General features: G+C 40.0%; 1 protein-coding gene across 1 annotated transcript; it reads left to right on the top strand.

Annotated features, from left to right (window-relative positions):
• Nucleotides 1–2,002: 2,002 nt before the first annotated feature.
• LOC109032175 (uncharacterized) lies at nt 2,003–10,880 on the top strand (the record flags this gene model as incomplete). The annotated part of the gene is given in 3 exon segments (XM_072300419.1): nt 2,003–2,374; nt 9,549–9,807; nt 10,406–10,880. Coding segments are annotated over 3 exon segments (741 nt in total), but the record flags the coding sequence as incomplete, so codon positions are not given.
• Nucleotides 10,881–12,408: the final 1,528 nt, after the last annotated feature.

Genomic DNA, 12,408 nt, shown 5'->3' with positions numbered 1-12,408 from the left:
CAGTGGATCGAGTCAATTAGTGAGGTTGGACGTGCGATTTTTGACTCAAACTTCAGATGTTGACGTTTATTTCCTCACATTTTGAATTTCAATGGGTCCCAAGTAACAAAATAGAATTTTTTCCTAGAAAAATAATTTTAAGAAAACTTTTAGTAAATATACCAAGAAAATGAGAGTTATCTAGAAAGTAGAAAGAAAAAACATTGCGAGTCAAAAGTCTAACCAACGAAAATAGATATATTTCATAGATCTAGTTTCTGTCAACTTCCCATTTGGAAAAAAGAGAGAAAATTTATCGAAAGTAGAATTATTTTCCAGCCAATTTCTTGATGTTTTCTTTTAAGAAAATGCAAGGAAAAAATATATTTTCTTTCTATTTTCTTGCGTCTATTTTCTAGATCTACTTAATACCTATTTTCTTTCAAGAAAATAGTTCTATCTAGAAAATAGACATTGTCTTGATGAGCGCCACCTAGAAAGTAGATGACAATGCTACTTGGGGTGTTACTGAAAGAAAATTTCACGAGGAAATCAATGAAACCACTTTTAAGACCTCAAAGTTTTGTATGGACGGAGTTGAAAGCTTTTAAAGTTGCAAATTTTGTTGGAGCTCTCCTATTGACTCGATGCACTGCGCGCCGCGCTCACCTCCACTTTGGCAAGATGGCCTCTTTCACAGTGGATCTGTCTTCAAGTACTTTGGACTCGGACACCTCGTCGTTGCCCTCACGAGAGAACGTAACTACATTTCAATGCTGGCAAATGGACTACATTTTGCAATTTGGAACTACATTTTGCAAATTGGAACTACATTTTGCAATTTGGAACTACATATAGTAATTACAAATGATTCCTCGTTAACTCCGAAAAAGGAATCTCGCGAGTACTCTTGGAGATCAGGTGCCATGAAGACCAGAGTTTATTTTTGGACGGTGATAGTCTCCAGCGATCTGTTGCATTTTTTAGAGTTGATAACCTGCCTTTTATAAATGTTTCTTCTTTGCCGATGAAAATTAAGCCTTTCTTTACGAACACGTGCTTTTTAAACAGACAAAACAGGTCATACTGCGCACCTAAAAACTTTACTATGATGGTCTCAAATCTAAATGAAAAGTAACAACATTTTCATCATGACTCCTGCAAATTGAAGGGTCACCAATAAGCCTACATTTGCCTAGTTGTTTTCTTGCCTCGATAGATATTCGAATTCCGGACCAATTGCGATCAGAACAGACCATTTGATGACTATTAGTCACCATGCAACATTCCTTTTCGATCAACATTTGGCTGCCCAAATTAAAAAAATGATAAAAAATGAGTACCACCGTTCATCACTTCTTGCTGCAAGAAGTTTTTGTGCCATAACGATGTCGAGATTGATGACTTCCACGCACTCCTTCTCTTTCGGTCTCGATTAACGATCAAATTCCTATCAAAGTAGACCGCTTGATGACTGTTGGTCACCATGCAATGGTCTTTCTTGGTCAAAATTGAATGGCCCGTCTACTTTTGATAAAAATGGAGTGCCGTCCGGAACATTCGTCCGTATTTGAAAAGAGAGCGAAGTATCGATTTTAGGACTGATGGCTTCCGACACATGGGTGGTAATTGGTTCGTTCGGAACAGCGCTCTCATTTTATTTTACCGAAGATTCCGGGGCTCCCGCAATTATTTGCGATTTGCCGACTTTCCGGGAAAAATTCCGATCTTCCCAAAATTTCCAGAAAATAATTCCCAAATACGCCCGGATTTAGTTCAAAATCATCAAATTTGATGAAATAATCGGTCGAACTGACGAAAACCGCGGACGTTCCGGGAAAATTCCGAAAACAGCTGAAAATTCCGAGACATTCCAGGAATTGCAAAAGTTCTGGAAAAAATTCCAGCGAATTGTGAAAGGTCCGAGCTTGGGAACTAGTTCCGGCAAATGGAGGAATCGGATCATGGATCGAGAGCCTTCCTCTTGGTGATGAAATTTTGATGGTGCACCGAGAGCTTTTCCCACCGTGCGACAGGTAGCGCTGCCGGGTGCCAGAAGCAGGAGGCCAGGCAAAACCAGGAGCTGCCAAGCGCAAGCACCCGGAGAAGAGTTTACTATAAAAGTATTACACAACCGCAGCGTTGCTCCTCAGATCCAGAGAGTCTCAGATCAAATATAACAGCGATCAGTTGGATCCGTCGTTTGACTGTTGACTGTCGCGTCGAGCGCATTGCTATCCCGTTGGCGTTCCCGCGTTGCGATCACACGTGTGTCCACCTCAGATGCGTCCGCGTGTGCGTGTCCGAACCCAACGCGGCTCCGCGAGTTACTTGTGCCGTTGACCAACCCATTCATTCATGTGACATTTTTTCGCACGGATTATCAACATGATTCGTGAGTACTCAATTCATTTTCACTCGTCCTAAGGCATTTTTCCAACACCATTTGAGCGGCTCCGAGGACAAGGCGCTTAACTGCAGTTTTTGAAAAAATTGAGCTATTAGTGATTTCAAGTAAAAATAGTCTGAATGCACATTTTTTGAAGAATTCGCTGTCAAATTCCAATTTTTAAGCATCGAAAAGCCAGTCATTGAACTTCCTTTCCGACGTAAGGATCCTTTTCTGAAATTAAAACTAATATATTAAATTTTCAAACATGTATTCCTAAAAATAGCAAAAGCTGCACTTGTGCGCCTCGTCTTCCAAATGGCCATTTCAGGTTGTCTTTCTTTGATTTGATCTCCGTACCCATCGTTCGAGTGGAGGACCCTGTAACTCCGTTTGCAACTTTTCAAACATCTGCCATACCTCATTTTTCCTTTTGGCAAACTAGTCACTGCAATTTCTTGAAAACTTTCTTGATTTTTCTGGAAATTTCTGGATTTTTGTAATCTGTGCAAAATACTGCACACAGATCCCAAGCTCTACAGTTGGCGGTTTCCCGTTCGTAGAAATTACGTGGGAGCGGAAATTTTGAAACACCGCAATGAAGATACGTGGTTTCGTTCTTTAGCCATCGACATCGTCGCGGTTAGGTATCCCAGATCCCAAGAAGCACTGTATGCAATGAATTGCAATTGCATCCTTACATTATTGCCATCGTATCGAGGTGCAATGTATGCTATGTCTCATTACTCATTGAAGGGTTTCTTCCACTGAAATTTACAGAAATAAGTAGCAATTTTTTGCATTTCAAATTGCTGCGGGCCTTTCCCACGCATGGAGCCAATGGAGAAGTTGCACACGAAAATGTTATTGCTTCATCTGAGAGTGCCCAATGAGCTGAGTTCGCAGTATTTTTCACACTTTTTTCTGACATGGGAAATTGGAGAAGAATAGATTTAAAAGAGAGAAAATGTGCCGCCTTGCGACGTCATATGCTGGCATTTTACATTTAGACACATATATTTTAGCAGATTAGGTTATTTTGTCATGTTTCTCCAAATATTGTTCAATTTAGAAACCAAGGATTTTCTAGTAGGTACTCAGGTTTCCTAGCAGTATTATTTTAAAGGTGAAATTCACAAAATTTGAGACACCCGCAAATTCTCTATAATACTGATCGTTTAAAATCGGCATTCATTGACCAAATGATGTAAAAATATTGCAATTTTATCGCATTAAACTGCAAAATTATTTCAATATTTTCATTGCATCGTGGTGCTTGGGCGAAAGAACGTTGTGTAACATTTCAACGCTGTGAAATTTCCAGGCTTAAATTTTAAATATATGAGGGAACTGTTGAACGTTTCTGACTGAAAAAATTTCACTTAATTTTAGTTTTTGACATCATCCAAAAATCGGCAAAGTTTTAAAATGCAAGTGATGCAGTGCGTTATTCTCGGAAACAATGAAGGACTTTGAGTCAACTTTGTGATCTTTGAACGGAGTTACGTCCCTTCGTCTGACGCGTTTCCTCCATTAGAACGATTAAAAGTCTCTGGTGGTCTATTATTCTGATATTGAATAGGAAAGCAACCTAAATGCCTCCTAAACATTTTCTATAATTATTCCTGAATGAAAAAAAATAATGATAAATCACTGAATAGGAAAAAAACTGTATGTTAAACCGTGGTAAAAAAAATTGAATATCAGCGGAGATATATCAAAAGGCAACCGGAGGTACCAGGGCCGGATTTACCTACTTGCCGCCCGTGGGCCGCCTGTATTTTGCCGCCTCCATTTGCCGCCTCCTTCTCATTCGTTTTGAAACATCAATAAAAACCATCAAATGAACGTGCCAGCGGGGGAGGGGTGCATAAAACGCGTTTACATGTGTTGAACACATTTTTTGGGAAGGCCCTGTCAAACACTACTAGCAAAAGTTCACGGAACTTTGCGCGAAAGTTAATTCTCGTAACCCTATCCCTAGGTGGACAAGGCCTTCCATGTATATGAAATGAACGAAAAAAGTATGAAAGAACAAACATAAATGTGGATTAATGATTTTAACTTCCGCCGCCGCGCCGCGCAGACCGCACCGTGTTTGGCGCAATGCGTGAAGTATTCCGACAGTCTTGTAGGCACTATGCGTTTCACGCCGAGCGCACTGTTTGCCGCAATGCGTGAAGTATTTGTGCAGTCATGTAGGGGCTAATATGTGTTACACGCCGATCACCGCTCCGAGGGCTTCTCCTTTTCATCTCAAGTCCTCGTCATCGTTTCTCTCTAAGTCGCGCTGTTCCTGGCCAAATTGCGTGTTTGGTTTCTCTCTAAACTCTACTAATTAAAGGTGCTGTCTCTTTTATCACTGAAAGACGACAAAAGTAGAAATAATAATATAATAATATATAGCTTTATTTGTTGTTTTGTGCACATGGCTTTTACAAATGCGTCAAACTTTCAAAACAAAAAACAAGAATAAATATATAAATAACGACAATGATTTCAACCTGTCCCGTTTATGAAGTCGTTGATGGAATAGGGACATTGCTCAAGTAGATATTGCCTGACCAGGGCATTGTGGCTTCGGGGCTCATCTTTAATCTTTTTCTTTGTTTGGTGGTAGTTTACAGAAAAAGTTATGGCCTCGAGCCGCTGTTTTATTAATTTTTATGATTAGACTTTCTGTTCTGTTTCTGGTGTTGTGGTTGTGCAATTTTACACAATTTTTAATTTAATTTAATTTTACTACAATTTTTAATTAGTTATTTTGAAGCTAAACTTCTGAAATAAAAAAAGAGAAAAAAAAACTCTGCAGAATGAAGTTGACTCCTACCTGTCATAATTGTCCTTCCCTCACAGCATGTGTGTGTTTGTAACGCTGATCTAGTAAGCCAGCAATAAAATTCGCGAGAACTGTGCCATCTTTCCGTTTCCGTATGTAAGAATTGGAGTGCTTACTGCCATCGCGTGCAAGGGATCAGAAGGAAATAAAATCCACCTACACATCTACTTCCGCGACCCACTCGCAAGTTCGACAATGTCGTGCCGACAAATTTTTGCATCACCTTGGATTGCCAAGATGTGCAAATTTGGCCTCGATGTAGACAACCTAATCTCGTAGATGCTTTTGAGAGACTAGAACGTAATCATAGGATTGTACTTTCCAATTAGAAAATAATCGCATGCTTAAAATTAAAAATTGCTTCAAGAGAGCAACTTGTAAATCAATCGGAAATTATGTAGAACGCTACTATTTTTCAGCAGAAGGAGATTGATTTGTGCACGGGAAATGCATATAACATGAACTTATTGATAAATGTCGGGTACCGAGAAAACGTACATTTTAAAAAGCATTGGTGTAAAAAATTCAAATGCTTTTGCTCACCGTTGACTGGACAGTTCATATCCGTTTTGTTAAAATAGTTTTAAAATTGAGAGAGCCCAATTTTTTCTTTTAGAGGCCGATTTTGAAAAGCCGAAATAATGACTAAACCCCAGGCGCAACAAAAATATTAAAATTTACAGTATACACTCTTGTCGTGTCTGATTTGTGTCTATATATTTAGCATCTGATTAATTTGAACTCTGTGGAAAACGACTGAGGTACGAAAAAATTATTCAAGGATAATCAGAATTTTATCCCATAAACCTGACCAACTAATCGACTATGCGGATGTTGGTTTTAAAATTGAAATTTTTCTGCGTCTGCAGGAATAGTTGGTTTATTTATTTATTTTATTTTTATTTTTTTTTGTGTGTCTTTGAACTATTACAATCGTGTTAATTTGAAAGGCAACCAAAGCCTTAGTTAGAGTCGCATGCGACGGATAGGTACTAAACGAATTCCGTCATGACGCTTGAATGCAACTATCCGATTACCAATGGATGTCCGTGTTGCATACGCACGGAAGAGAAGGCGTTTTAACACCAGGCGTTAATCGCCTCACCAGCAATAAGCCTCGGCAAATGAGTCAATGAGAGGAGTCGGACAAAATTTGGAAACATTAAAAGCTCATATCGATACTAATACTGAGCGTAGAGGATTAGAAGTGGTTGGCTTGCTCTTTTTGAAAAAATATCCTTTGAAAAGCACCCCATTCTAACGCGAAGAAATGAACATCGAAATTTGCAGTTTCCTGTTGCCCGGAGGGCTTGACTGCGAGGATCTAGAAATGACTGAGGGCCTTTAACTCTTCATCTATACTTGGAAGATATCTCTTAGGCTTAGGCATGAGCAGTTGCTCTACAAATCATGCTCGATGCATCGCGATTTCAAAACTGGAGCACAAAGATACTCGCATCCTACGCATGTATGCCACTAAAGCCTCTACGATTTTTTTATCTTTGTTATTGAAAGCGCTTTTCCATTTTGGATCCCTGCAATTAAGTCCGCCGCCGCGCCGCACAGTGCGGCATCCTTATGGACGATGTGGGCGAAAATCGGTAAAAGACACTTAACTTTAAGTATTGAAGATAGTAGCGCCGACGTAGGAAAACCCTTTGGCACAATGAAAGTAAAACTCTCAAAGAATAAGAAAATGTTATACCTCAGGATTTTTTTGCGGATTTTTCGAGCAAAGTTCATTTGAAGGTGGCAACCTCAAATCAGTCTAATGTTAACATTATAAAAGCAACGCGAAACACCCAAACTTTAACTTCAAATATCTCTGATAGTCGCAAGAATTTTTTCGTAGGATTGAAGTTGCATATCTGAGGATTGACAAAATGTCAACCCAGAGCATTTTGCGTTTCAAGTGAGGAATCTTCATTTGAAGTTGACGTCTTTTTCCCGTGTAAGTATTTTTTATGGACCAGTGCTCGACCCATTTCACGCCCACTTTCAACTCAAATTTGAAGTAGTTTTGAGTGAAAAATTAGAAGATGAACCATCATTGTGAGTCGGAAGTATCTTTAAGATGACAAACTCCAAAGAAATTACTCAGATGTCGAGTTATGAATTTTTAATTTTTGTCTACAGAGGGCCGCACTGTGTTCCGACGTACAGTGAATCGAGTCAACGGGAGAGGTCGGCCAAAATTTGGAAACTTTAAACGCTTATAACTCCGTTTATACAAAACTTTGAGGTTCCAAAAGCGGTTCCATTGGTTTTCTAGTGAAATTTTCTTCCTACAGCACCCCTTAAAACGTAGAATGTGATGAAATAATCATCAAAATTTGCAGTTTTAGTCAAAAATTTCATGTCCGACTTCTCTAATTGACTCGATTCACTTTGCGGCGCCACGTCGTGTCTCGTAGCAGGCCGCGGGTGGAGTGGCGAGTGCCTGGACAGTCAAAACGCCTTCACTCCCGTGCGCATGCAACATGGCCATCCGTGGAGTTCCAACACTTGTATCAAGGAATTAAAATGAAAGGGGTTTATTCAAAAACGGCAGAAAGGTCCCTATAGGGACTTCAAACAATTGGTTCAAAACCATGCTATAGCATGGTTTTGAACCAATTTCGGGTATGTTATTCTACTAGATTGCATACGCCTTTCTGCAAAATTTTAATTCCTAAAACGATTTTTTTCGGCGTAGTAGCATTGCCAAGTGTAAAACGGTAAAGTTCCATATCTGTTGAACGAAAAAAGATTTTGAAGTCTAGTTTGCGCGAAAATTCTTCTGAAATACGTCCTCAACTACTACGTCATTAAATTGGAGGTTTTGTGAATTTAAACTTGCAATGTTGTCATTTTTCATTTTTTGCCGTGATCGATTTTTTTTTAAAAAAATTATAGCACATCGTCAAGTGCCTCTTTTTGAGACAGAAATCTGAAAAAATGGAAAAAGTTATAAAACTAGTTTTATTCATTTTTTTTACGTTTCCCCTAAAAACGTGCACATTTTTCAGTCTAAATTAGGTCTTACTCAAGTAGAATTGAAAAAAAAAAACCTAACAATGGCTCAAAAATGGCAAGAAAGGACCAAAAGGCAACTAAGTATTCATCTGAGGCCTTTTTAAAGGCCAAAAATGGAAAGCATGCAAAAAAAAAATACGTACGAATGTCCGCGTCAAACTTGTTAGTGGCAAGGGTGGGGTGTGCAGACGATTCCGAGCGCCCGGATTCGGCGCGTGCAAAGCGTAAACTTTGATAGCTTATAACTCGCGTACCAATCGTTTTCCTAGGAGGTATAACATATCAAAAGAAATGGCACAGTACGAATAATAGAATGAACAGTTGTTTGTTTGATCTCATGAAGGCATTTGACGATGTACTATATAATTTTATAAAAATCGATCATGGGACAAAATGAAAAATGGCAACATTGCAAGTTTAAATACACAAAACCTCCAAGTTAATGATGTATTAGTTAAGGACGTATTATAGAAGAATTTTCGCGCAAACTGCACTTCAAAATCTTTTTTCGATCAATAGGTAGATATGAAACTTTACAGTTTTACAATTGGCAACTTTGCTGAGCTGTTATCGTTATAATCGTTTTAGGCCTTGAAATTTCGCAGAAAGGCGTATTCAACATAGTAGAATAACATACTAAAAATTGGTTCGAAACCACGCTAGGGACCTTTTTGCCGTTTTTGAATAAACCCCTTTGTATAACTTTCGTCGCGTTCGCTACTAATAGCGCTTTACTTGCTTCCTCCACTATCACTTAATTCCAGCAGGGCCGGATTAAGGGGATGGCCACATGGGCCGCGGTCCATGGCGGCAAATTTCGAGGGCGGCAAAGTTTGCAATCTTGTTAAATGTGGGTATAAAAAAATTCGGATTAAAAAAAAAATTATCAATGAGAAACGGGGACGAAATCTCTCTTTCCTGAGAGAAAAGTAATTTCTAATTTTGTCGTTTTTCGGTAATACAAGAGACAGCATCTTTAATTAGTCGATTTAAGAGAGGAATTAAACACGTAATTTGGCCTGAAGCTCAGCACAGAGAGTAATGATGACGAGGACTTGAGATGAAAAGGAGAAGCCCTCGGCGCGGCGATCGGCATGTAACACATATTAGCCCTACATGACTGCACAAATACTTCACGCATTGCGCCAAACACAGTGCGATCGGCGCGGCGCAGCGGCGAAAGTTAAAATTATTAAACCACATTTATGTTTGTTCTTTCATGCTTTTTTGGTTCATTTCTTAAAAATGGACGACCTTGTAGCTTGAGATCCTGTGTCAATAATGATTAAAACTAATAAGATGATTTTCCGTTTGCGGTTGTTTCAGCTTTACGCGTGGAGGTGCTGCTTGTGTGGGTGATAGTGGGGGAGAGGACGAGTTGGGCCGACGACAAGTGGGTATGGGGCGAGAAGAGCAGGAGTCGCGGCCGATCCGGTGAATCCGCTCAAAGGGATCATGAGCAAGTCTCGAGAGAGAGCCTCGAGTACGATCGACAACTCCAAGGGATCTACAGCCACGAACGACCCGCCTACAACGACAACGTTTCCAAACAAACCATCGACATCCTTTCCAACTATGAATCAAAGTACGTTTACCCTAATTCCGTTTTTTACCCGTGCGTTCATCTTCATCGGGAAAGAGGATCAAATCGACAACGTTGACGTTAGGTATACAGGCTTATCCAAAAGTCACCTACCACCCCTGTAACTTTTTTCCTAATCGAGATACAAGTTTGTAACTTTGGCAATGTTCCTCGGTCTAAAGTAGCAACTTGGGGGACAGCCCCCCCCCCCCCCCCCCCAAGAGGGGCCGGAGCTACCTTTTTTTTTCAAATGGCAATTCCCATCTTGTGATACCTCATTCGAAAGGTAATAAAAAAAATAATCCGTATAAAAAAAATAATTCGTATAAAAAAAGTATAAAAGCACAAGTTGCAGCCCATAAACATTGGGGATATAGTTTGTTGATTTTTACGTAAATTTTACGTTTTCTTTTAATTATTATAACACTATTTTTATTTAAAAGAATGCCCCAATAGGGTTTCCTAAAACGAGTATTTTAAGAGTTTTTTTTACTTAAAATTTACGAGTTTTTTTTACATTTTTTTGACAACTTTTTGTGGAATTTTTTAAGAGCCATTGCTATTAGGGTTGGCACTTGATTTTGTCATGTTATGTTTGCAGAACCCGACCCGAATCCGACTACCGATACGAGGTGTACGAGAACAGTGGATTGGCAGACACGAGACCTCCACCCTACCGACCGGTAGCGTTCGGCTCGCCAAACCGACCGGTCGTTCCGCTACCCTCGTCAAATCGGCCGGGGGTGTCACTACCCTCGCCGAACCGACCGGTGGCGGCGTTGGCCTCGCCAAGTCGCCCAGTTCCAGCGGCGTCCATCTTCGCCCTACCCGCGAGGCCGGTTCCCGTCGTGAGCAGACCGAGCGCGCTGCCCATCACGCTGCCCTCCCCGGCCGGCTCCAGGCCGAACCCCAACTTTGCTGGACCCCAGGGTGCCGCCTCATCGGTGGGAATTCTTACAGGTCCCGTGCCCTCCTGGGAGAACGCCCAGAGCACTCATAAGAACGGCGACCCTACCCAGTTTGAACGCTGCAAGTGCTCCTTCTCCTTCAACTGCAAAGCGCCTGGCATTCAGTTTGTAAGTGCTTCAGTTCATCTCCCGAAATGTACCCGGGTGGTTTCACCATTGCTGGAAGAGTTTTGTCCCCGTAACAGACAGCACATTTTCGGCCATTGACATATTAAAATTGAAAAGTAGAACGATGCATTTTTGAAAAGCTCTATAACAAATAATTCTACCGGGTGTCCATAAAGTAACTGAAAAGTGGGTATAATTTTTGAACAAAAAAAGATAGAAGGTCGCGGTTTGTGGCATTCTTCATCATCCAGAGGGGGAAATTTTTTGATGGGGGTTTTTCTTGGTGGACCCCCCTGGGGGCCCCAAGGGGGGGGCAACTTTCAAAATTCAAATAGCAACCCCCATTTTTTAGACATGGTTAAAAAAAACTCAAAAAGACAAGAAAAATGACGCAAATAAAATTAAAATCGGTTCACTCGTTCAAAAGTTACAGCCGGTCAAAATTTTAAATTGACCACTTTTCAAAAAATCACCGTGAGCTCCCAATTGCCGAAAAAACAAAAACAAACCTGGAATGAAAAGTTTGAAAAGTGCCCTTTATGGCAAGGAAAACAACTGACGTTGTCACAAGTTTGGATGGCATTGTTTCAAAAATAAAATTTCGGAAAATTCAACATGGCGGCAAATTTGAGGAACGCGAATAATGAAAATTCCAGAAATTGTTATCTTTCAAATACCCTCTAGTTTAAGGAAAATCAATGTATCAACTTTTTTTTCCTTTATTTGGCCAAGTAAGAGCAATAATTTGCTGACTTGAAAGTTGGCAAGCGGGACCCCTTCAATCGTCGGAGTATGCGACATCACATGCACAGGATTAAGTGTGCTTGCGTCAAAAAATGAAGCCGATGTGAAAAAGCGCTCCTCCTTTGGGATGCTTTAGTAATGTTCAAGGTCCTCATTCTCAAAAAAGAAGAAGAGAAAAATTGAGCAATTTTTTTATTTTTATTATTTTTAAAGTGGAAAGTTCTTATACCTGATGCTCTGTTATTCCGTCAAATGTTCAAAGTGATCTTCATTTTGCTGCAAACAATAGTAAATTTACAATAGTAATTGCCACTAAATCGGAACGCAGTATGATCAAGAGAACTTAGCATACTGCTATCAGATTCGTAAACAGTGTTACCGATCCAGATATTGCATCAGATATTACCTAAAATATCGGTTCCCCAAATCATGAGGTTGAGGCTGTCAATAAGATAACTCAACTCAGATAATAATCAAGAGTATAACGGCGTTTTCGGAATTGAAAGCGTAGCAGATACCCATCTTGCCAACTCGGAGTGCCAGGGAGATTAGAGAATCACAATTATTCTTTGCGTTTGTAATTTTCAGATAGAGAAATGTCAAAAATGTCAACCGCCCCTACCCCATCAGGATATACCATGTTTTTTTTGGCTCACCAAGTTTGTGGGTAAAAATTGCTTAATTTCTCTTTCTCTTATTTTTTGAGGATGAGGACCTTGAACATTTCTAAAGCATCCCAAAGGCGGAGCGCTTTTTCACATCGGCATCATTTTTGACAGCACAC

The sequence above is a fragment of the Bemisia tabaci genome, chromosome 1 (assembly GCF_918797505.1).
Source record: "Bemisia tabaci chromosome 1, PGI_BMITA_v3".
Lineage (NCBI taxonomy): Eukaryota > Metazoa > Arthropoda > Insecta > Hemiptera > Aleyrodidae > Bemisia > Bemisia tabaci.
Note: the sequence above shows the minus strand (reverse complement) of the source record. Positions and strands in the feature narration are given on the sequence as shown.